The following is a 25534-nucleotide window of genomic DNA, read 5'->3' as shown; positions in this document are numbered from 1 at the left end:
TACCAATGCCTTTTAGGAAAGACTTCCTGTGCGACCATCTTATCACAGTGTTCACATCTCTCGCTGCAAAGAGCTTCATGATAAGCTTCACATTACCTCAGAATTCAGTCACTATGGACAATTTAAAATAAAGCCACCTCCACAAACACCAAGCTGAAAGGATCTTCCAGTTTCCATGTCTTCCATTTCTGGCATCATGTTATAGCACAAGTGGCGCTGTCTATAAAATATCTACAGAATTAAGACAAAATATTAATATATCAGCATCTGTTTATTATGTACAGGTATTGCACTACAAGTTTCGACCTTTCCTAGGTCATCGGGTGGGTCATAAGAATATCAAAGTAAGTAATCTAACAATGCACATGAAAACTCTGGTAATATATGGTTTCTACATAAATTTAAGATTATTTAAGACTAATATACATTATAACTTTGTAAAAAAACAAAGTAAAGGTATCCCTATAACAGGCAGTGGAGGCCCATAGGGTTGAAAGATGTTGAGGTTCCTACGTTTTCTAGACATCGGCTCATAGATGGTGGCAAGGTTGTCAGCCCTATGGGCCAGCCGCCCTTTACCCCAGATATTAATAATTATATTGATGTGTCATTGAAATAATTGTTTTTAATTTTTAAAAGTTTTAAATAACTACTCATATATGTAGGTTCTAGGTTAATTCTACACATGGAATAGTTAATTTTTCTTAATTTGTTAAATTAAATTTTATTTCAAGGACATACATAAATATAATAATTAATATTAAATTAGATTACATTTTCCAAAGATGCATTCACTATAAAAAAAAATTAAAATATGGATCCACATTAAAGTAACTCAATTCAAAAACTCAGTTTCATGTTCTTGTGACTTCTCTGATGACAACCAAGGAAAGGTCGAAACATGTAGCACATACTAAACAAGATGCTGATACATTACTATCTATTTTGTCTTCATTCTGTACACACTGTGTCGACGGCCCAATTTACACTATTGTACACACATAACACCATACCATACCATAAAGACTGTAAACGCTGGTTTTATATCTTCCTTGCATTACACTACAGAACAGCATGGTCTGTTGACAACTTCTGGATTGGATGGTTGGGGTTAAATCCACCTGTCTATAAATTACATCACTGTTTTAATTCCTACGGTATATCTTTATTGAGATATTCTTTTACACCAGAATCAAATTACAGACTCCTTTTACATTTTTTTGTTTCTTTTCTGCATAATTTCTTTCTTTGCCTTTTAATGCCATTTTTACTTCATCTTTTAAGAACCCACAAAATCCTGAAAATAATCAAGTAGCATTGAAGTACTTGGTATCCCTTGGCGGTTCCTGAAAAACAGTACACACACAACACAGGAAAGGGAGAACATAAGGCCAATGAAATTAAACACAAAAATTATTTGCAGCTGGGAAAGGAAAACAGGGGTCAAGTAACCATGCCATTTTGATGCATGGTATTCAACTGGCACTCCAGGAGTAATTAACAAATTAACAATACATAACATATAAAATGTCCAGAACCTTAGACCTACAACTATTATCAGAGGAAATAATTTGTAATATTATAAAATGCTGCCTAATCATATTCTTGAATGACAATAAATTCACAGTCACTAAGCAGAACATTTGAGTTCATCATTTATAAGTAATTTTATACCAACATACACAAAAAAAAATAATCTCATCTGATTGTAGTTGTATATCAGATAATACTTTCTTATACAAGAAAAACTACATCCGCAAACACTTATGAAAACATACAAATGCATAAGATCATTGTGGACACCTACAATTTGTAAAATGTACAAAACTGTTATCCAAACACCAAAATGTTAATGACACTGTAGACTGAAAACACAGGTGGTAAATAACAAGCAATATGGTGTAATTACAGCACTAGAAAATAAAAATGTACCGGTATATTTACCGTAACTTAAAAACATAGGTTCCCACAATAATTATCTCAGCTGTACATTGTCATTAGTATCTGAAATTGAAATTTAATCTTATATTCTTTACTTATGAAATAAATCTTTTTTTTTTACTAACCACATCTCTACAACCACCTGTCTCAAACCACATGACCTGCAGTAAACTTTGATTGCTTCTATGTACTTCAGACACGTTCTGCATTTCTCTAGACCAGTATATTGAACAAGAATTTACATTGATATTTAAAAATACCATATTTTCTTCATATAAATAATGACAAACAAGTGAAAGCTAAAAGAGCTTACTGACGGAATTACACAAAGAAGTGCTCCAAAACAATGCAGTACCTGCTACATTCAGTATCTAACCAATCCCAGCAAATCAGTAAATACTTTGTATTGAAACAAAAAACATACCCAGTGGGGGAAAAAGAACTAAGTTGAAATTCAGCCACAGTCAGTCAAATTAATTACACTCAAATGTCAGAAAATACCCAAAATATTGCCACATTAATACATCATTCACACAATGTGTATTAGGTGTGAACATAAATCACAGAGATAGTGGTTAACATCACACAGTTTATTCTGCATATCCAATCCATAAATATATCTCATTACGATTTTTCGATAAATCTCCACAAACTTCTACGCTGATCACATTGCTGTGATTAACATTATGAAATATGATTCCATTTCCTGTGTTACAGTCCCTGCATTTAGCACTGTCTTGTTTGTCACAATGTGTTCTTGTGGAAAGAAGCAGCGATTTTATTTTGTGGGCATTGCAGAATAATTTTACTGATCAATGACACTGAAGCAAAAATTAAGGAATTATAGCATGCCCTATACAATAAAAAAGAAAAACTTGTCTTATGCATTCTGTATTATCAGTTTGCTGATCCTGTCATTTAATCATACATCACTGCAGTTTTGTTAAATATTTTCTTCACATGAACACTTGCTAATGTGTCATAAATTGTGAACGTTGCCAGTTTCGGAATCCCACTATTGTACCAACATGTATTAACAGTGCATACATACTACATTTCATTCACACACACACACAAACATTAGGAGCTCTAAGAGTAATCTATTATTTGCAAAAACAACCTTGTGAATGCTTGCATTTCTAACTTCCACTCACACATGCATTCTCCCAATGCTAAAATTTGTTCTTTGAGGTGTAAGGGATGAGGGTATAAACACAAAGAAATACATACAGTGACTACAGGTTTCCGTCAACTTAGTTGCTTCATGAATTTATGACACTTGAAGAAATCTGCAGTGAAAGATTTCAAAATGCTCATCCCTGGTCACACTGGTAGGCTCAGTATGGCATGTAGTATGATGACCTTCCACGATAACCTCTGTGAAGAACAGGCAAAGTGTCAGTATTACAGACCTAAAACTCTATCAGTAGCTCCTGACACCAAAGAAATTCTGAATACAAACTGTGTAAAGTAAAAAGTAAAGCTATCCCTGTAACAGATCGTGAAGGCCCACAGGGTTGTGAGACAATTGGCTCAAAGATGGTGGTAAGGTTGTCAGCCTTACGCGCCAGCCGCACTTTACTCCCCAGGAAAATTAATTAATTCCTGGTACTCACTTATGTTAGAGGCTGAGTCGATCCCAGGGCCATAGTGCGGCTGGAAGGATTAGATCAATTGAAAAAAATCCAATGACCTCATCTGGACTTGTAGCATAGTGCCTCAACCAACTATGTTACCACGTGCCCCATACATATTATTTACTCAATAAAAAGTTCCACAGAGTATTTCTTGAACATTTAAAGGTTGCTCAGCTAGTCATGAAGTTACCTCCTCTTTATTATAAAATGTAAAGCTTCATTACTATGATCACAGCAACCTCCAATGGATCCTGTTCTGGAGCTAGATGAAACCAGTGTGCACCCTTACCTATTATTTCAATAACTTTAAATTATATAGAAAATTATGTTAACCATCAACACAACAAATATACTCAGTTTTAATGTTTTATAATTCAATCTTTATTCCTGCTACATGTTGCGGTCGTAAAGACCATCAGTTATATATAGGAATATGAATTGAACTATCTATACGGATCCATATCAGTGCAACGTGTCATATTATATACTAACATAAAATTCTTGCCTCAAGTTGGCGTTACAACTAAAGTAGAAGATACAAAATAAGATAAAAGATAAATGTAAAAAGTGTATCATATATCAAGATTTATAATGTGTTTAATATATTATGGAATATTAAAATTATTTTTAAAAATGTTTAAAAAATATATTTCATTTTTTTTTAGTGTGGTAGTGAACACTAATCAGTTAACAACGAACCAACGCAGTGTAGAACACATCGAACGTATATACGCCCAGACAAGAAATGCATACGCCATATTGTATGATTACATAACAATACATATTGTGAAAAACTGCATACCTAATATTCCACACATTAACCAGTACATCATAGAAACTTGTCTTTGGGCTCCACAACTGGGCTTGCTACATAGAAAGCTTCTACAACAAAGACCTACAAACGACATATATGCCCAATTTCTACATGTACACTTCTCCAAGTATAATTAGAATGATCAAGTCAAGGAGGATGAGGTGGGCTGGTCATGTAGCACAAATGGGGGAGGCGAGGAATGCATATACGATATTGGTGGGAAAGCCAGAAGGAAAGAGACCACAGGGGCGACCAAGGGGTAGGTGGGTGGACAATATTACACTGGATCTTAGATAGGATGGGATGGTATGGCTTGGATATATCTGGCTCAGGAGGGACCAGTGGAGGGCTCTTGTGAACACGGTAATGAACCTTCGGGTTCCATAAAATGCTGGGAAATTCTTGAGTAGCTGCAGAATCGGCAGCTCCTCCAGAAGGGCTCAGCTCCATGAGTAAATAAGCAAGTATTGGAACCTTCTGTATTTAAATAGCCATACACATTCTTAACCTATCATTCTAAAAAAAAAAATAAATATAAAATAGTCCATGATTTATTTAATCCGTCTTGCAGTGCATACACTCATTTATCTCCTTCTCTCTCTCGCACTACATGTTTCGGCATAATAATGCCATCTTCAGGTGCTTACTTATCCTTACTTATACTACTTCCTTACTTACTTACTTCCTTACTACTATCCTTACTTATACCCAGGAAGCCCAACAGTATAACACACGCAGTCGCAGGAGCACGACACAACAAAAGCACAACACACAAGATAATGAAGGAGTGCTCCAACAAAGGAGAATGGGCGTGACTGACGTAGTGAGGGGCGACGNATATATATATATAAATAAATATATTTTTAAAATACTTTTAATGTTTCATAATATACTGAACACATTATAAATCTTAATACATGGTATACTTTTCATATTTATCTTTTATATTATTTTGTATCTTCTACTTTAATTGTAACACCAACTTGAGGCAAGAATTTTTTGTTAGTATATAATACAATATGTTGCACTGATATGGATCCTTATCGGTAGTTCAGTAACTATAGGTATTCCTATATATAACTGCCTGATGATGGTCTTATGCAACCGAAACATGTAGCAGAAATAAAGATCGAATTATAAAACATTAAAACTGAGAATATTTGTTGACAGTTAACACAATTTCATATATATATCTGGAACACACAACAGGATGCAACCAATGAGGAGAACTTAAAATTATTTTACTAGCATCCTTCCATCTACACCTAGTCTCCCTTATGACCAAAATTCCGTATATTTTTTTGTATTTCCACCATGTATGCTATGTACTCTGCTCATCCCATAACCCTTGCTTTGGTCACCCTAACAATACTCAGTAATGAGTGGAAATTCTGAAGCTGCTCATTACATAATTTTTATGCACACACACACATTTTTCTCAGCACTACATTCTCGAATTTTTTCACTTGCATTTGTTCACAGACACAATCTTTATTGTGTGCATCCTTCTGTGTACCATTAAGGGTGGCAGTCACCACAATCCATAAGTAAATGCAACATAAATGTGTTAATATTTATTCTTATTATACACATTTTGATCCAAATGATCATTTTCAGGTGGTTTATATGAATATATACCATCATCATTAGTAACTAGAATAATGAAAATACACTGAAGTGCCAAAAGTCATGGGATAGGTACCTAGTATTGTGTAGGACCCCCTCTAGCCCGGCGAAGTGCAGCAACTCGACGTGGCATCAATTCCACAAGTGGACAGAAGACCTCTTGAGAGATGTTAAGCCATGCCGTCTGGATAGCTGCCCACAGATCTCTGGTATTTGTAGGCGCAGGATTTTGGGGGCAAACGGACCTCTCCACCATGTCCCATAAATGCTCTATTGGGTTCATGTCGGGCGAACATGGTGGCCACACCATTTGTCAGAACTCTCCAGAATGCTCCTCAAACCAATTCTGGACAACTCCTGCCCGATGACATGGTGCACTCTCCCACTAGAATATCATCGTTGTGGGGGTACATTAAGTCCATGAAGGGCTGCAAATGGTCACCAAGCAGTGTAATGTAGCAGTCACCTGTCAATGATGTGTTTAGGTGGACGAGCGGGCCCAACTCATGCCACGTGAACACACCCCACACCAGTATGGAACCACCACCAGCCAGCACCAGCACAGTGCCTTGTTGATAACTAGGGTCCATGGCCTCATGGGGGTCTGTGCCACACCCAAACCCTACCATCCACCCAAAACAACTAGTACCGTGAATCATTGGACCACGCCACATGTTGCCAATCCTCCAGGGTCCAATTAGAGACGTCACAAGGCCAGGTGAGGTGCTGTGTCCAGTGTCGTGGTGTTAACAGAGGCACTCTGGTCGGTCTTCTGCTCCCATATACCATGGAAGCTAAAGAACGCTGCACTGACCTGCTGGATATGCGTCTGGTACCTCCTGCATTGAATGTGGATGTGATTTCAGCCAGTGTCGCTTGTCTGTTACCATGGACAATTCTAGCTAGATGGCACTATTCACAATCATTACACACCCGTGGTCGGCCACTGCGCTGTCCACGGTGGGTGGAAATGCCTTCTACAAGGTATTCCCAGCACACACGTGCCGTGGATCGAGGAATGTTGAATGATTTTGGAAATGGAATGTCCCATCCACCTGGCATCCATTATCATGCCTCGTTCAAAATCCGACAATTCACGTCGGTTTGCCATGAGCAGACTGGCCGGTGTTCAACCTGACTCATGAGAGAACACCTCACAACTGATACTGCTCTGGGCATTCCCAAGCCATCAAGGGACAGTGGCGCCACTTAAAAATAAATTTACATACTCCTATCCCATGACTTTTGGCACTTCAGTGTATTTTGTTGCATTTTAGGATTTGTATCATGTAACTATCTTATAATAATATGTTAAGGTTAAAGTTAACTACTCAATTTTATTAAAATTTGACGAAACATTTACATTATTTTATTTACTAATATGGATCCATGTTATACAATTCAATGACAACAGTATACATTCATATAAACTACCCAAAGATAATCACTTTGATCAAAACTTGTGGTGGTAGTATAATAAAAACATCTATTAGCACATTAATATTAGTTTTATCTACTCATAGACTGTTGTGTTGATGGCCATGTATTGTAATTATTGATATATGGGGCAATTACTGTCCCATCGTCCATAACCACTTACAATATTGAAATCAGTTCTGCGGTCACTTATCACATCACATCAACACCACTGCTCACTCCCTGCACTCATTTCTTCTTTAAACTTCCTGCTCTGCACTGCACTGACCACTGACAATGATTTTAACATGTATGACACGTACATGGAAGAGCCTAGCATGTTCGCAGGCAACCTTACTCTTTCTTGTCCGCCAAGTGGTTTTCCTAACATTCTGGACATTATGAGATGTGTGTGCAGTCAGGTAACACAATCCCTCCCACGCTCTCTTTTTATGTCAGTAAAAGTAAGTAAAGCTATCCCTGTACCAGGCCGTGAAGGCCCATAGGGTTGTGAGACGTTGAGGGTTCCACATTATCTAGACAATCGGTTCAAAGATGGCGGTAAGGTTGTCAGCCTTACGCACCAGCTGGGCTTTACTCCCCAGGAAAATTATTTAATTAATTCCTGGTACTCATTTCTGTTAAGAGGCTGAGTAAACCCCAGGGCCTAGTGCGGGTGGAAGGACTAGGTCAACTGAAAAAAAAATTGAATGACCTCATCAGGATTTGAACCCGCGACCTTCCAGCTTGTAGCGCAGCACCTCAACCACCACGCTACCGCGTGCCCCCCTCTTTATGTCAGTTCCTACCAATTTCCTAAGTCCCGGTTAGCCTCCTTGTCATGTCTGTTGCAAGCCTATTCTGAGATGTCTGACATCCCCACACTGCCAGCATATGGGTCGTCCAGTCCTGCAGTGCTTGATCACTGCCAACTGTGTTCACATGTGGGCTGTAGTCCTTATTTCCTGTAGCCTCATTGGTGGTCCAGATGCTGCCTTTTAAGCCTCTAGCTTAAGAGTGTGGTTGAGGGTATCACTGAGCGACCTCTAACCACCCATGAGAAATTGTTGCTTCACTTCCCAGTCATTCACTCCACTGACTATAGCATGGGCTGCCTCCCTCTGGATGAAGTCCTCAAGTAACCCAATAACAGCCAGGTGGGCCATCGGTTCAATAGCTGCTCCAAATTCTTGTGGAGACCTGCTGCTCAACTAAGTCTCTGCTTTTGGTCGACACTGGTAGGCTGCTACAAGCTGGTGGTCTCCATTACAGCCCTTCAGCACAGAAATGTCTTTGTATGCCATACTGGCTGGGAAACTGCATAGAATGTTGGAGTTTGTCCCGGCAAATCAGTGAGTAGATGCTTAGTCTTCTGGCAAGCTGCCCAACTGTGGTGATCAGCCATAGCCTCAATCTGTCAGTGAAATACTGTTCAGGACAAGGATCAATGGCTTCACCATGATGATTCTGGCCCCTGCACTCCCACTGCCTCCATGTCTCATCTGTGCTTCTACTGTATCTCAAACTCACAACATGACGATTCTAGGATACACTGAGTCCCTTCTATGTCTCGTTATGCCAGCTGCAATTCACTACTGTATACCTTCCAAAGATTGTAGGCCTGCTATTTCACCACTGCCGTGACAGTCTTCAACAATTTGTCTCTTGTGGCTGTTATTCTTCCTCTGAATTTACTTCAGCCAACCATGAGTTGTTCTTAGTTGGTGCTCATGTCCCCTCCTAGTTTCCTTGGCTGGTACTCATGTATATTTTGAGCTCTTCAAGGCCGCAGCCATTTTTTCTTGGCCGATACTCAGCTTATAGCTGTTCCAAAACTGCTTGTAATGGTGGATTCATCTTCAAGCCAACTTCTGAAAACAGTTACTGATATATGTAGCAATTACTGTCCCACCATCTGTAACCACTTATGCTCCTAAGAACAGTGCTCTGTTAACTTATTATTTCACAGCAATGCCACTACTCACTCACTGCAATCATCTCTCCTTTCAGCTTCCCTACATTGTGCTGAACTGTACACAGACTGTCTAACTCTCTCACTTTTATAGACATCTGTATGGAGATTATAGTGTGTTCATGGGCAATCTCAATCCTCGCCATCAGCCGAGTAGTTTCCATAATATTCCAGATGTTACAAGAGGAATATGTAGACCAGGTAATATAATCCTCCCCATGCTCAACTACCATGACAATACAAAACAACAGATAATATCTAGACATCTAATATCTAAGACTACACGTATTATACTACTATAAACTTCAAGTTACTTCACCCGGGGAAGAAGTATGTTAACTACAACCAGGACTATCTGCTTCTGACAAGATCTTTGTAATGTACCTTAGAAAGGAATTATCATTCCTTCCCAAAATTCTAAAATATAAAACAATCTGATGTAATAATCTATATGAGTACACTGGTTTCTCCATTTCCTACGTTACAGGAACATAACATTTTGATGAAAACAAAATTTGCTTTTTCTGGCAATCTTGGCATTGCAAATTGAAATGCTGCAGACAGCTTATTCTAAAAATACATGTGCAATACCCATAAGTTAAATCAATTCTGCTAAATGATATCCAATTGTATACTGGCTGTCTGTGTCTATATATTTTAGATTTGGGGTTCTACAATTCTACATATGTTCAATGCTATACAATACTGCTATTCCACAACCACAACAAACAACAAAACCCATTATTAGTATACACACTCATTACATACATTTTCAGAAAATAGAACAAAGGAAAAGATCCATGTTTGTGCAATAACATAACAGAATTGCAATAATGTAAAGAATGAAAACTGACTTCAGATACCCTGCAAAGAGAATCTTAAATATGGTTACATATTAGTTTAAAGATTATTTGTATATTTACAATCAAAATTAAATAGAACAAAGGTGCTCTCAGTTCTAAGCAAACACAGAAATTACACATACTCATATTTTGCAATTTTTCACAATTTATCATTTGAACAAAACCTGAGGTATGCTGGAGAGAATATTTCACCATATTGAGAATTACAAACCATTGCAAATCTTCACTCTCTATCTGCAACGAACTTCTTGAAGGACCAATCCTTTGTACATTTATTCAGCAATTTTTTTGCTCTATGAACCAACATGACCCAAGTATTTGTTTGCTGAGCAAATAATCTTAAGAGATTTACATGATGCAGCTTCTTGATTTCAATAATTTTTAGTCAAAGAAAGCACAAGTCTTCAAACCCTGGAGTTTGATGGGCCAAATGTATTCACAAACATATACATAATTTTAAACATACTGCAAAATATGGATATATTTGCTGAAGTTTACTATTACATTTTCACATAACATGAAGATAATATACAGGGTTATTAAAAAAGAATGAACCGATTTTATTATGCAATATTTTATTAAAGGAAAGTAATACAAAACTCCAGCCAAGTCACAAGTATTCTACTCACAATCAACTTTTATTTCCTGTCTTACAAGTGTTCAATGTGGCCACCACCTGCAGCACAGGCAACATCAATGCGATAAGAGAATTCCTCCCAGGCGCGTATCAGCATATCACAATGCACTGAGTTAATCGCTGTTGTTATTCGATGTTTAAGGTCATCGAGGTTAGTGGGTAGCGGTGGAACATAAACATGATCTTTTACATATACCCACATGAAGACAACACACACGGTGAAGTCTGGGGATCTTGCAGGCCAAGCACAAAGTTCAAGGTCTTGGGCCCCCTTCCGACCAATCCATTGCTGAGGCACTTTTTCATTTAAAAAAGCTCGGACCATCAGGTGCCAATGGGGCGGTGCTCCATCTTGTTGAAAAATGAAGTCATGCGAATCTGCTTGCAGTGAAGTGAAGAGCCAGTTTTGGAGCATATCGAGATAGGTTTGTCCTGTAACGGTGTTTCCTTCAAAGAAAAAGGGACCATAAACCTTGTCCTGAGACACAGCACAGAAGACGTTCACCTTAGGGGAATCTCTTTCGTGCTCAACTGTTTGATGTGGGTACTCTGTTCCCCAAATATGCACATTGTGATGACTGACTGTGCCGCTCAGGTGAAAAGTCACTTCATCACTAAAAATTAAACGTGAAATAAAGGTTTCGTCTTCCATCATCTCCAGCATCAAATCGCAATATTCCATCCGCTTCCTTTTGTCGTCATTGGTAAGTGCCTGAACGAGCTGCAGTCTGTATGGTTTCAAATGTAGACATACTGTTAGCACACGCCAGACAGTGGACTGAGGGATCGCAAGCTCACGGCTAGCTCGATTTGTTAACTTCCGCGGGCTCCTCTCAAACGCAGCATGGATTCTCGCCACTTGTTCCTCCGAGACTCGTGGTCGTCCTGGACTTTTTCCTTTACACAGACACCCACTCTCTTGAAACTGTCGAAACCAATGTCGAATGTTCTTAGGACAGGGCGGATTAATGCCAAATCGCCTTTGAAAAGCACACTGCACCGTGACAACCAAATTTGTTTTCGCAAACTCGAGAACGCAGAATGCCTTTTGCTGAGGACTCGCCATTCTGAGGGTAAACGAACAACTGAACGTTGCTGGAAGAATGACGCGACTTCAGCGCCCCTGTGGCAGCCATTCACAACTTAGATAACTCCTCTTTCAAATGGTCACTGACTCATTCCATGACGATGCTTGAGAACTGAAGCAATGTGTCATGAAATCGGTTCATTCTTTTTTAATAACCCTGTATTTTTATACAGTTTTGCTCTTCAGTTAGGTCATACTTATACAGGCTGTCTAGATGAAGGTATCCAAAATAAAAAATGTATATCTCAGAAACTAATTGTCAACACATATCCAGTTTATGTCATTGGAAAGGAAAACTCTAAGTTTTTTCAAGCCCAGCTTACGCGCATGCGCCTGCTGGTGACCTTCAGTGAACTCAGTAATGAGGACAACACCACAGGAACAGGTTCAATGCATGTTGTGGCTAGCAGAGTTGCAATCTCTTACGGCTATCCAGCATCGTCTTAGAACGCAATATGGATGTGAACCTCCTACATGGTAATGCATTCAGTTCTGGGACTACAGGTAGTCTGTTGCATGTAAAATCTCCTGGAAAGACATGGACTTCTGAAGAAAATGTCAACTGCACTTGACAGGCATTCCAGTGAAGTCCACGCAAATCAATTCATACTGCTAGCTTGCAGTTTACATACAAATTCCACGTTCAACAGTGCATGATGTATCTACACAAAAGGCTCCTTAGAGCGTACAAGATCCAAATGACTCGTGCACTAAAACCAAGTGACCAAATAGCACCCACAAATTTTACTGTGGACATGTTAGAAAAAATTTACATGTCATCCAATTTCCTTCACCAAGTGTGCTTCTTGGACAAGGCGACATTCCCATGTCAACGGAGTTGTAAACAGGCACTTCTGCAGGATTTGGGAAATTCAAAATCCACATGTCACACGAGTTGGAGAGAGGCAGCCCCAAAGTGAACGTGTAGACTGGCTTAATGCACAATAAGTTGACTGGACCGTTTTTCTTTTTGGAAAAGACTGTGACTGGACGTTCATATGCAGACATGCTGGAGCTGTACGCGCTGTCCTAATTACCACCTCAAACTATCCTCCAACAAGATTGGATGCCACCATGTTAGGAATCACCTGGACAGAGAGATGGCTTGGAGATGTACCGACAGAGGGGGACCAATCACTTGGCCTCCCCACTGGATTTTTTCTTGTGGGGTTATGTGAAGAACACTGTCTACCAGGTTAAGATCACCGATCTTCAACAACTGAAAGCCCGCATAAGGGATGCTGTGAACAGGTAACACCAAACATGCTTCAAGCAATGTGGAATGAGGTCAAATACCATCTGGGTATATGTTGTGCTACCAAGGGAGCCCACACTGAAATTTACTGAGAAAGTTATACACTCAGAAAATACTTTGATAGTTTCCCTTTGCCATAGTGTAACCCATAAATGCATACAAATAATGCCTTCTGAGATATTATTATTTTATTTTGAATACCTTTCATCTGGACACCTGTATGTGAAACACAAATGAATTGAAAATATGGTGGCTGAATTGTGGCAAACAACTGAGACTCAAGAGTTTTGCTAGTTATCTAATAGCTACTGTTAACTGGTTCTCCAAAAATTCTTTAAACAAGTATCAATTTGTGATACCATTATCTGAAATGGGCAAATGTGGTAAAATTGTGATAAGTGAATGTCGTAACAAAAAATTCTCAATGTTGCATTGTAAAAAACATATATGAATTTATTTCATTATTACAAAATTAAATTTTACAACATTATAAATCTTTAAACTGAAATTGAGACATAAACGAAATATTAACTTAAATTCTGACAGGCCTATGATTCTTTCAAAACAAATATGTTTTGCCCAGTTAACCAATTATAATGCTTATGAATAACCAAAATGTAAGGCCAAATACAGTCATATTACACATGTTCATACACTATACTATGGGCAAATCAATTATCTTAATGATGCAAAGATATACTGCCACAATTGTGTCAATCACAAATTTGCTCAAGTGCACCCTCAGCACAAGAAAAAATAACTGATACAAGTATATTCTGTCATTATGGCTGTAAATGTGCAGATGAAACCCTACATTCATTTTATAGAAACAAAAGGAAGAAAAATTCAAGTATGCTTGGTGATAAAAGTTTGAAGTACCAATACATGGAAAAGTTCCACCTGTAAATACTGGTGTGGTATTCTTTTCTTTATTAAACCACTATCTACAGTTCACTAGGATCACTTTGTTTCACTCCCAGTTCATGCATCTGCAATGTCTAGTTCCTGTCCACTCTACTGCAACTATGCCCAACCCAGGTTAGCCTAACCAAGCAGAGAAGGAACAGATGACTAATACTTAACCATTTACAACTAGAGAATGGCTCGAACTCCAACAATATACTGAAAATATTAATATAGGAGACGTATCTGTCACAGACTATCAGATTTCATAGAAAATCATTCCTCATTAGAAGAGATACAAACACAAATTAGAATGTAATTATTTAGAAGAAAGAGTAAAGTTCAGAGCAGTGTTTCTCAAGCTTTGAGCAACTGTGGACAACTACATGTGCAGTCAGTGCGCACACAGGCCACACAGCTATCATAACACTGCCCTTAGCTGTAAAGAGCATGTACTGCACTCTTTTCTGTGAACAGGAGAAAAATTATAGATAAAACTGCCACAACACCTTCTTTCTATCCATTAATTTAAAGAAAGTTATTTAAACAATGATTTGTCACAATTTTTAAAATTTAATTTAATTTAGATCATATAATATAAAGAATAATGTTAATCTGATTATAATGGTTTCCTATCAGAGTGCTGACACTGTTTGAAACCTTGCACCAGGATATCCATATTCAGCCGAATGGCAGGCATCTCGACCTGTAGGTGATGTCCCACATCCAGTGGGTTCCTTTTCTTACCCCTGATTTCTACAAAATTTAAAAATCCAAACTCAAAACAGTAGGGCATCAGGAATGGCAGCAAGTGTTTGAGAACTCTGCTAGATAGTTCTGGATATTTGGACCAAACACGGAACTTTGCTTTTTCCCCTGAAACTGTGTATGGGCTATCTGGTGAACTGCTTTGGACTACCAGCAGTCCATAGTCCACAGTTTGAGAAACACTGGTTTAGAAGTATTTCATCCAGTTTAAAGTGATTCATGCATATTTATGCTTAACATAGCTGCTATTCAAAAACATCTGATGGGCACTGCATTACTAACTACAAAAATGGCAGGAAAGCATACACCTGTAATTTATTCTACATATTACAGCTGGCCACTAACATAAGATTCAGAAATATTCTCCATCTATAGTATGATATGTAACAGACAGATAATTGCATATGTAGATCTGCCCATCTTCTGACTATAACAAAGCTTTCATATACAGACAGTCCTTCAGAAAAAACAATATGCAGTTGTGACCTTGTGTTTTGTGCTTTTCCTCGTTTCGAGGAATACAATTCACATGTTACAATATTACTATGTGATAATGCAAATACACACCTAAAATAATTTTACAACATTAGGAATGTCACCTGCTCCACCCCCCCTACAACAAAAACCAAGGAAATGAGTAGGTTAAGAAATAAAGTGAAGTTCTCTATAGTAACATGGTGTTTAAGTACAGCATACTTAAATATATCTAGAAGAATTTACTTGAGCTGAGAATTCTAATTCCTTCTGTCTTAAATGACATGCAGTTAATGGGAACACTCTAACATTTAGTTGTTTGAGTCCCCCTTTGCTTGTGCTTATTTCATAATTGGCCTTTGGACTGTTGCATAAGCACATAAACAAATAAAGAATTGTATTAAATCATCATCATATACTGATAAAACATGAAATGTTTCTCACTATTACATTTTATATTAGCCATGGTTTTTCCAATAATTTAAATATTAATTGTATTCATTGTAAATTGTATATATTTTACATTTCTCACTTCATAAAAACCTTGATTTCTGTTAATGAAGTTATTATTACTATCAAAATGACATAAACTGCCTTGTTTTTGTAATCTGTTTCTTTTTCATTCTTTATGCTCAGTAACTTGCCTCTGGACTATTCTATGCAAAAAAATGAGTTCAACTGAACACATTTTTCATGAAGGTACCAAGTACGCTCAAGCAGTAATGATCCTGGCTTGTATCTGGAAGCTACCCAGTATGAATCTTGATTGGGCTTTCTCTGTGCATCCTCAATCTCTCCCCCCCCCCTCCCCAGCAAATGCCAAGATAGTACCTTACATGAGGTCATGGTTGCTCCTCTCCACATCCTTCTCAATTCNATATATATATATATATCTTGGAATATACAATACAGTTTCAACAAATTTCATACCAGTAGCATAATAAACGGAAGGCAATGTAGGCTAAAATGCAATGCACTGAATTTATGCTCAAGCCTTCAGAAGTTGGTATAATTTTCTTATAAAAAATGACAGATCATATGTTATGTGAGATTTGAGGTTTTCACGGTGGTGACTATGAAGAAAACAGTCTTCTGGGATGTGGCACCGTGTAGATGTGGTGTTAACCGATGTTTCGGAGGAACGTATCGCCTCTATCTTCAGGGTAGAAGGAAAAATAAATAATCCGCAAGCGCAAGGTACCGGTTCTCACAGTCTCTTCGCTTGTGGCTTATTTATTTTTCCTTCTACCGTGAAGATGGAGGCAATACGTTCCTCCAAAACGTCGGTTAACACCACATCTTCATGGTGTCACATCCCAGAAAACTGTTTTCTTCAGATCATATGTTGTTTCTACATTCTTCATGAATCATTATATAATCATAAAGGCATGGAGTCTAGTACCCCACCAATCTTAAATGTAAACAGAAGAAGAAAACAAGAACATGTATACAAACTGGAAGTTCTTTGTTAATATGGCTTCTACAAATAGTTCCTTATGAATACCCCTACCAACAGGGCAATCTTCTTAAACACAAACCAAGACACAGATTTCATTGCATAAACATGAATCAGAATCTACTACACAAATTTCAAGTAACATTCTACTACCAAACCTGGCCACTCAAAACATGAGTGACCACTTATTTGGTTGCAGTGTATGTTTAATTAGTGTACAAGAGTACTGTACAAAAGGATTCAAGCACTGTAACATTGGAAATATGTTAATAAATTATTAAAAAGACTGAAAACTGTGAACATGTCATGTACTGAAAACTAGTCACATAATATCCACTTCACTTCACTGCAGGAAGCTCAATAAGATTACTGTTAATGTCTTGAACAGAAACCTTTCTGGTTTCAGTCTGGTATTTCAGATGAGGAGCATCAAATATTTCATACTTGAGTTTTGTCAATGTGCATTTAAAATATATTCATATTTAATTGGCCATTCAAACTTTATAATATCACAACTTAAGATCACAGTAAAGCCTGTTTTTCACAAGGGGCCCAAAGAGACGCAAAATATTTCTCTGACTTGATGTATCATGTTAATAAATTTTTGATGTGATGTTAACATATACATCAGTCTAATACTGAGAGCTACTTTAGCAATTACATTTGTATGATAGACTGCTCAGAATTTCAATATGAACACACAATTATTCAAAGATAGGCAGAATATGTCTCGATCAATTCCAGACTCTCATGATGTACTTCATCTTGAATGTTATTTATTAGCAAAATCCATGTGCAGTCAGCAGGTCTCACCAAGCTCCATGGTAACTACCAAGAAACAGTATTTTCTAAGTAACACTGAACAAGATTTAATACCAAGCTATAAATGCATAACATTGGGAAGCTTACATTCCACCAAGAAATAATCATGCTCTGACCAAGGCAGTAGAAAGACCAAGCAGCATAAAATAATGTAACGTGTTTGGAAAAGACACTTCCATAGTAACACAACAACAGTGAGCCGCTGCGTCGGGAGCATCGAATCTCCACGGTTACAATGAATACACGGAGCGTTCCCACAGAGACAACGCAATAACAGTGGGTCGTTGCGTAGGAATCGCAGAATCAACAAAGCAGCGTTTCCACGGTTATAACAGAGGGTTCATTTGCATAGCAGCGGCCAAGGGTATAAAAAGGGGCTGAATGCATTCGCCAGAGAGTCTCGGGGCAGATGCCGAGAGATACAGAAGTAAGTCTTGGAATAGCCGCCACTGAAGAAAGTTGAAATATAGTAGCCGCCGCGGAATACAGTTAAGGTGATAATTGTATGGTGTATAAGTGTGTGTGTCCAATAAAGATTCGCTGAATCCGAGACCCACGTGAATGTATTTGTTGCGTGACATACCCAACACATGACAATACTAAGAGAAAATTATGAAGCTAGCAATAATAATGTGCCACAAAGCTTTCTGGTCCTTCTTGGGAGTGGAGATTCTGAACATGAAAAAATTTAAATAAGCTACCAATTTCTAGAAAACTAAAATATAACATGAATGATGTAAAGGTCAGCTGAGTGTCTAATCGCACAAACAAATCCTATCCTGACTGGGAACATGCTGAACTTAGGTTTCAGTATTTATAGAATACAAATCCACATCAAGAAGAAAAGAAGGACCAACAAACTTTTAAGCCTCCCATGCAACTACCAACACCAAATTTAATGTATTTTAGTTGCACTTACAGTGTTCCTTGTGATCTCTAACAAAAAATACTGCGCTACATAAGTTACTAAAGAGCATTTAAATCTTGCATGTGCTCTCTCCCAAAGAAAATTAGGATGCTGAGTACCATACAGAAAATGACATTCCTTGCATTTTAAAAGGAAGATCAAATAAAAACTAGATTAGCAGCCTGAACAGAGCAACAAAGCAAAACAAGGTTCACTTATGGATGGCAACCATGGAAAGTCAGGAAATTTTAGCCTTATGGTAATCCAAACTATCAAGGGAAAACTCTGTAACATGCAAATATATAGCCTCTCATACTACAAATATCCTGCTGGAAGTGACGCTACTGTATCGTAACAGCATAATCACACATAATGGATCCTACATTTTCCCTAGCAGTAACAATTACCTTGGTCTTCTTGTTGGTCTATATCCATAATATGATGACCCTCTACTTCTTCCTCCACGATACCCCCTTCCCCGTGGTGGCCGATTGGTCATGCTCATCCCAGGACGGTTTGTACGTTTTGGCATTACCTAGAAACAAATTTTAAGTATTTACTCTTCTGTTCGTTTTCATCAACACTTGGAGTGCAGTATTAAACATGTGACCTTTCATAACTTCATACATATTAAGACCATCTGTTTGATACACTGTACTTCTAAACATGGTGAATGTTCACCATGGAGTCAGCCACTCTACACAAAACACATTCTTCAGAGATGTAAGAGTCCTCAGTCTACACAGATGACCTACCAAATGGTTCAGGGTGACTAGAGTTTAAACACTGCAAACAAAATACTTACTACAAATTAATGGATAACACTTCCATTCGGAAAGATTTTTATGCTTCAAACAGAATGTGTAATTTACAGATTAATGACCACTGTATCACAATTCCTTTTCACTGTGACATATTAACAAATGTTGAAACTTTCACCACTTTCTTGTATCCAAGTGGGTTCAATGGCATTACTGATTACTGACTGCATCATGAAATTTAACAGTTTTACTAAATTACATATTGTATGTTAAAACAGTACTGATTGCTTCCAATTCTACACTAAGTGAGGCAACTTGGATTCAAGTACTAAATAAAATCTGAATTAGATCACAGTAACTTCTAGCTCCAGCATTATTTGTATCCCTTCATAGCAAATCATCTGTACATATGTGTAACTGCAAATTTCTAAGTCAAACTTACCATTTTATCATGGATGCTGCCATAATCTCATGGGAGGAAGCAAATTTGCTAACACAATTATTTCTAACCTTCTCTGTACCACATTTCAATCATTTCCATAAGACCTTACAGCCCAAAATAAATGGCAGCATTTAATTATAACTGGTCCCCTTTCACACAAACAAAAATTTCTCCATAACTATCAACGACAAAAATATAAAATGAAAGTACCTTAACCATTCAGCGTGGTTTGATGTGTATGTTTCGTCAGGTATTTAAATCGTCTGCGGGGGTTCGACGTCTATGTTTCGTCCAGCTGCACACCTATGTTATAACGCCCATAATAATTGATGGTTTTGCTGTAGATTGTTAGATTTTTCGCTGGCCTGTTGTCAGAAGGACAGTATATAATGAGGCACGAGTTTTTCTGTGCTAAGTCATCGTTACATATGCCTGTCTTGCAGCAAAATTCCTGTTGCTCTTGGGAGAGGTTTCGTCATTCAAACTGTCATGAATGTCTTGTTTTCTTTCCTATGAAGTTATAAACAGCAGAGACGTGATATGTGCTGTGTTTATAATATCATATTGCCCTGAGCTGGCCNTTTTTTTTGAGCCAGCTAAGCTCTGCTTTCGTGCACTACATACCAGCCAGTTCTTAGAATAACTTCATGAATTCTGTGGTCACCCCTACGACATCTACTGCCGCCAAAATGAACGGAATATCAAAGGCATAGCAACAACCCCTTGTTATGATAACTCGTAACGTTGAATTTACTACAGCTGACCTGGCAACTAAACGGGTCACGGAAAGACATTTATACCCCTCACGGGGAAGAAGGCAAGGCCGCACAGAAGATGTGTGTTTAAAAAAAAGAGCCAAAGAAAAGATGCACAATATTGGAGCGGTGAATGTGGGGCAGCGTTGGGTTAGACGAATGCTTCAAGGCCTACACTACACTGCTCAAATTCTAAACCAACTGCTTCCATTGCCGAGATACCGGGCACTCATATTATAAGGTAAGGTTATAAAAACCATCTTTTAAGATCATTTTAGTGAAAGTTTCATGCTTCAAGGCGTACCATTCACTGCTCAAATACTAAACAACCTGCTTCCATTGCCGAGATACAGGGCGCTCATATTATTAGGTAAGGTTATAAAACCACCTTTTAAGATCATTTTAGTGAAAGTTTCATGTTCCTATCTCATATAATTTAAGAACAATGATGAATAAATCATTTTCGAGCAAAATTTAAATGGACGGCTGAATATATTACCGCCGGAGAGACGGCAGCGGAATTTAAATGACCGCGCGAAAGGGTTAAAGCAAACAAAACAGAGATGTTGGCACTGCAAAAATTTCATTTCTATAATATTGTGATGCGCTGCGCAATGGAGGACATCCCCTCCTCCCCAGAAGTACGTGGCAGCATCGTAGTGCTGTCGTTACTATGGTAATAGGCAAGTCAACACCCCGCCCCTCTCCCCGCGGTGACGTAACACGCAACGCTGCAATTGCTACGTACCTGTAAACAACTCCCAACAGCGTTGCTAGGCAACAGGCAAACACTGCGACTATATAAGGGCCACCGAAGACAGTTCACAAGTCGGCAGTGAACAGTTCTCAAGGCAGCAGCCTACGGAGTGAGTTGGAATATAGTAGCCGTCGCGGAAAGAAGAACCAGACGTGTGTGTAATTGTGAGTGTGTGATACAGGGACACTTACACAGCTCCCATACTGCAAATACGTGTAGACTATTGAGGACAGAGTCAATTGATTATTGTGAATAGGGTTATAAAGTGTGAAACCCCACAACAGTGTTGTAATTAACTGTAGCCGATACTGGTAGGTTGTTAAATAAACCAATTAACAATCTGAACGGCGTCTTCAGTAGCAAACGTTACACTGGTGTCAGAAGTGGGATCAGTGGTTAAACACGTTAAATTTGGTGTCAGAAGTGCTTTACGAACTTGAACACGCCACAAGTTACGAGTGTTACACTGCCACATGATGAATATTGAAGAAATGTTGGAATGCCTGCTGGCCCAAGGAGATTTCATGGCAAAATTAGACGCCAACTCAAAAGCCTGGCAAGAATATATGGCCACAGAAATAGAAGCCATACGAGCAGAAACAAGAGCTACCCAAGCAAGGACGGAAACCATCAAAGCAAGGACGAAAGCCACGGAAGAAAATATGGGCACCAGCCACATGGAGATGGTGTCCGCGGCACGAAAAGAGGTCCCCACAGTGATAATGGTCATAGAACCTGAAGAAACAACAAATACCAGCAAAGAGATAATGGCCTGCCAAGAGATGGAGGCACGTCTAGAAGAAAAAGAACCGACCTCAGTGGACCGGAAACCTGAGGTGGCCCAATGCGAAGTCCCCAACGAAAATGCCATAGTGAAACCGGTTAATGGACGGAAGAAGCAGTATAGGGGCAAGAAGCAAGCTGCAGGGCGACGTGGAGAGCCATTAAACTAACCCGAGGAATTTGTGGATCCCGGATGAAGTTGGCCGCCACCTGCAGGAAGGTCTCCCACCGTGCAACAGTGGCATGGTGCAAGAGTAACATCTTCAAAAAATCTACGACCCAAGGAAACTGTGGACCGTGGCACGAATTGGCTGCCGACAGAAACATGACTAGTCGTGTGACACAGCGCAAGAGAGACCCGGTAAAGAAATATTCAACCAGGGCCAATGCTGGACAAGAAGCCTGGAAACCAAGGACGGGAACCATGACAGGACAGAAGTCCAGGAGGAGGCGTCAGCCGCAACGGAAATGCAGCGAGGGCATGAGGAACCAGGACGTGGAGGAACTGCTACGCCTGAGAGAGAAGACCGGCATCGTGATTTTCGGAGGAAGGTTCGCGACACAAGTAGTCAGTACTTCCAACGGGTTACAGAAAATTAGAACGTGGACACTATGGAGGGGTAGGCCCCCTCCAAAGCGAAAAAAGAAACAACGGATAGAGGAGGAACCGGTAACACAGAAGTACTGGCTCCCCGAAAAAGAGTGCCTGTGCGACGAATGAATGTGATACAACGGGATCTTCTGGCGAGCTGAAAGGAAACTGCTCAAGACGAGCTGGTCTTAAGAGGGAGCGGTTGTAATGGCCAGAGAACAGTCTCTGCAAGGAGTAGCCGAAATACCAGAAGACGCTATTTGGGACGAACAGCCTTAAGGAGGGAGCAGTCTGACATGTTCCACAATGGAGGACACCCCCCCCTCCCCAGCAGTACGTGGCGGCATCGTAGCACTGTCGTTACTATGGTAATAGGCAAGTCAACAGCCCGCCCATCTCCCCGCAGTGACGTAACACACAACGCCGCAATTGCTACGTACCTGTAAATAACTCCCAACAGCATTGCTAGGCAACAGGCAAACACTGCGACTATATAAGGGAACTACACAGCCGCCGAAGACAGTTCTCAAGTCAGCAGTGAACAGTTCTCAAGGCAGCAGCCTACGAGTTGAGTTTGAATGTAGCCAGCGGAGAGTTAGTTAGTTACGAGTTGGCCAGGGAAGAGCCAAATAATTGTAATACTGCAGGTAGCAGTAGTTGTCAGATTGTGAACTGTGAGATTGTATGAGCGAATGTGAAATAAAATTCACTATATCCAATAAGGCGTGAAGTTATTTGTCGCGTTATACACCCAATATGTGACAATATATTATATACCAGAAATAAAAAAATCAAAACAGCAAGTGACTGCTTTATTTACGTCTGCCATGTGAAACCTATGGTTGTCCCACACCAAGGTATAATCCTCACAAATCAACTTCACTTACATCATGCAATAGTGCACAGCCCACCCTCACATTTTTCACATCAGGTAAGGTGTACATTTACTTGTTCTGTGAATGAAATAGACATAATTTGCAATTGTTTTCCTCTGAATGACCAGTGCTGCTTGTTACTGGCTTCCAGGAAATTTACTAAATAGACACACTACTGCAGTCCTCAAAAATTATGTTTCATAGAAATTCCTTGAACATTACAGATTTTTCAATCTTACGGTGGATGTCTGTACACATACTTACGGTCTGCAAAGCCATGCTGTCAGTAACTCAGCAACAGAGGCACTGACTTGTAGGATTAATGAATAATTAATGAAGATGTGGAACAAGGTGCTCAGGGTCTAATTTCAGGTATGTCCCAGCATAGGCCTGAAGGGACTGAGGAAAACTGCAAAGAACCTCAGTTGGGGTAGTTAATGTTTTGTCAACATTCGGGTAGTTAATGTTTTGTCAACATTCGGGTAGTTAATGTTTTGTCAACATTCGAACAAATCACCTCCCAAATACAAGTCAGAAACATGACTCAGGCCAAGAGTAATGCCATTTAAACTCTGTCCTCTTATATTTTTAGTTTATACAGCAACAGCATTAGTAAATCGAAGTATGAAGTGCTCAATGATAGGATAGTGTGAGCTGGGTTGGCTCAGTATAGCAAAGGGCTAAGTGCTGGAAGGTCGGAGTTTGATTCCCGGCCAGGGCAAGAGATTTTTTTCTCTCCTCCAGTGTCCAGACTAGCTCTGGCACCCACCAAATTTCCTATCCAATGGGTACCAGGGGCTCCTTCTGGGGGAGGGAAAGCAGGTGGGGTGTGGAGCTGACCACTCACCTTTACCAAATGCCAAGGTCAAGAATAGTGGAACTATACCCCCACCCCCCAACATGTCTTCATGGCATGGTGTTTATTTTATTAAGCACAGATATGTTTTTTGGTAGGCTGGTTATGGAATGAATATTGAAAAGGATGTGGAAGGAAACAGTTGTGGTCCAATTTGAAGTACTACCTGAAACTTTCCTGCAGGGACTATGCAAAAAGGAGTCAGGAAATAATTTTACAGAAATAGAAAATATTTCTTTAGAAACAGACTCATAAGTTAGTTACAAACCCACAGGATGTATCCCAAAAATGTAATGATTTTTTTGTAAATAGCATAGACAAGCTGATACATTTAAATAAAAATTGTAAGATTGACCATGCCACTACAAATGATGCAATACAAAATCCAAATGTATTATTTCTTGCCCCTGTTACTGAAGAAAAGGTTCTTCAAGTTACTAGTAAATTAAAAATGAAAATTTCAGCAGGTTATGACGAGATTCCGGATATGATAGTTAAACAATGAATCCAAACCATAAAAAAGCCTTTGACTTTTATATTTAATCTGTCACTAAGTTCTGGCATTTTTCCAAATCAAATGAAGATTGCAAAAGTTCGACCTATTTTTAAGAAAGGTCAGAAACAAAATATTGCAAATTACAGATCAATCTCAATTTTGTCTGTTTTTTCAAAAATTCTTGAAACACAGATGTACAATAGGGGTGTAAATTTCTTAAATAGATTCAATCTGATATCAAATACTCAAAATGGTTTTAGAAAAAATAAATCCATGTTTACGGCAATTCAAACTTTTATTGGAGAAATTCAGAAAACACTAGATAATAAACAACTGGCCTTTGGTATATTTCTGGATCTATCAAAGGCTTTTGATGTTATTAATCATAACTTGCTGCTTGCAAAGTTAGAACCTTATGGACTGAGAGGAATATCTCATGCATGGATGAGATCGTATCTTACAGATAGATCAGAGTTTGTTGAAATTCACTATAGGGATCAAAAGACTTCAAAAATGAAGACAGTTACCTCATCCCTTAAAGCAATTAAATATGGTGTACCTCAAGGTTCTGTTTTGGGACCCCTTTTATTCCTATTATTTATAAATGATCTGCCCCAAGTTATACATAATGCAGAGGTA

At 38.8% G+C, this 25534-nt stretch overlaps 1 protein-coding gene across 3 annotated transcripts in view; it reads right to left on the bottom strand.

The window, feature by feature from the left end:
- Positions 1–1149: 1149 nt before the first annotated feature.
- Positions 1150–25534, bottom strand: part of LOC111872026 (polyadenylate-binding protein 2) — a 40802-nt gene continuing 16417 nt past the window's right edge. For 2 of the 3 annotated variants that reach the window (XM_023865510.2, XM_023865512.2), the window contains 2 exons: positions 18986–19113; positions 1150–3318 (listed from right to left, as the gene is read on the bottom strand). In XM_023865510.2, coding sequence (XP_023721278.1) covers positions 3279–3318; positions 18986–19113 — 168 coding nt within the window. In that variant the 3' untranslated portion in view covers positions 1150–3278. Of the gene's footprint in view, positions 3319–16672; positions 17678–18985; positions 19114–25534 lie in introns of those variants that run through there. The other variant, XM_023865511.2, reaches the window with a different exon arrangement.

The sequence above is a fragment of the Cryptotermes secundus genome, unplaced genomic scaffold (assembly GCF_002891405.2).
Source record: "Cryptotermes secundus unplaced genomic scaffold, Csec_1.0 scaffold87, whole genome shotgun sequence".
NCBI lineage: Eukaryota > Metazoa > Arthropoda > Insecta > Blattodea > Kalotermitidae > Cryptotermes > Cryptotermes secundus.
Note: the sequence above shows the minus strand (reverse complement) of the source record. Positions and strands in the feature narration are given on the sequence as shown.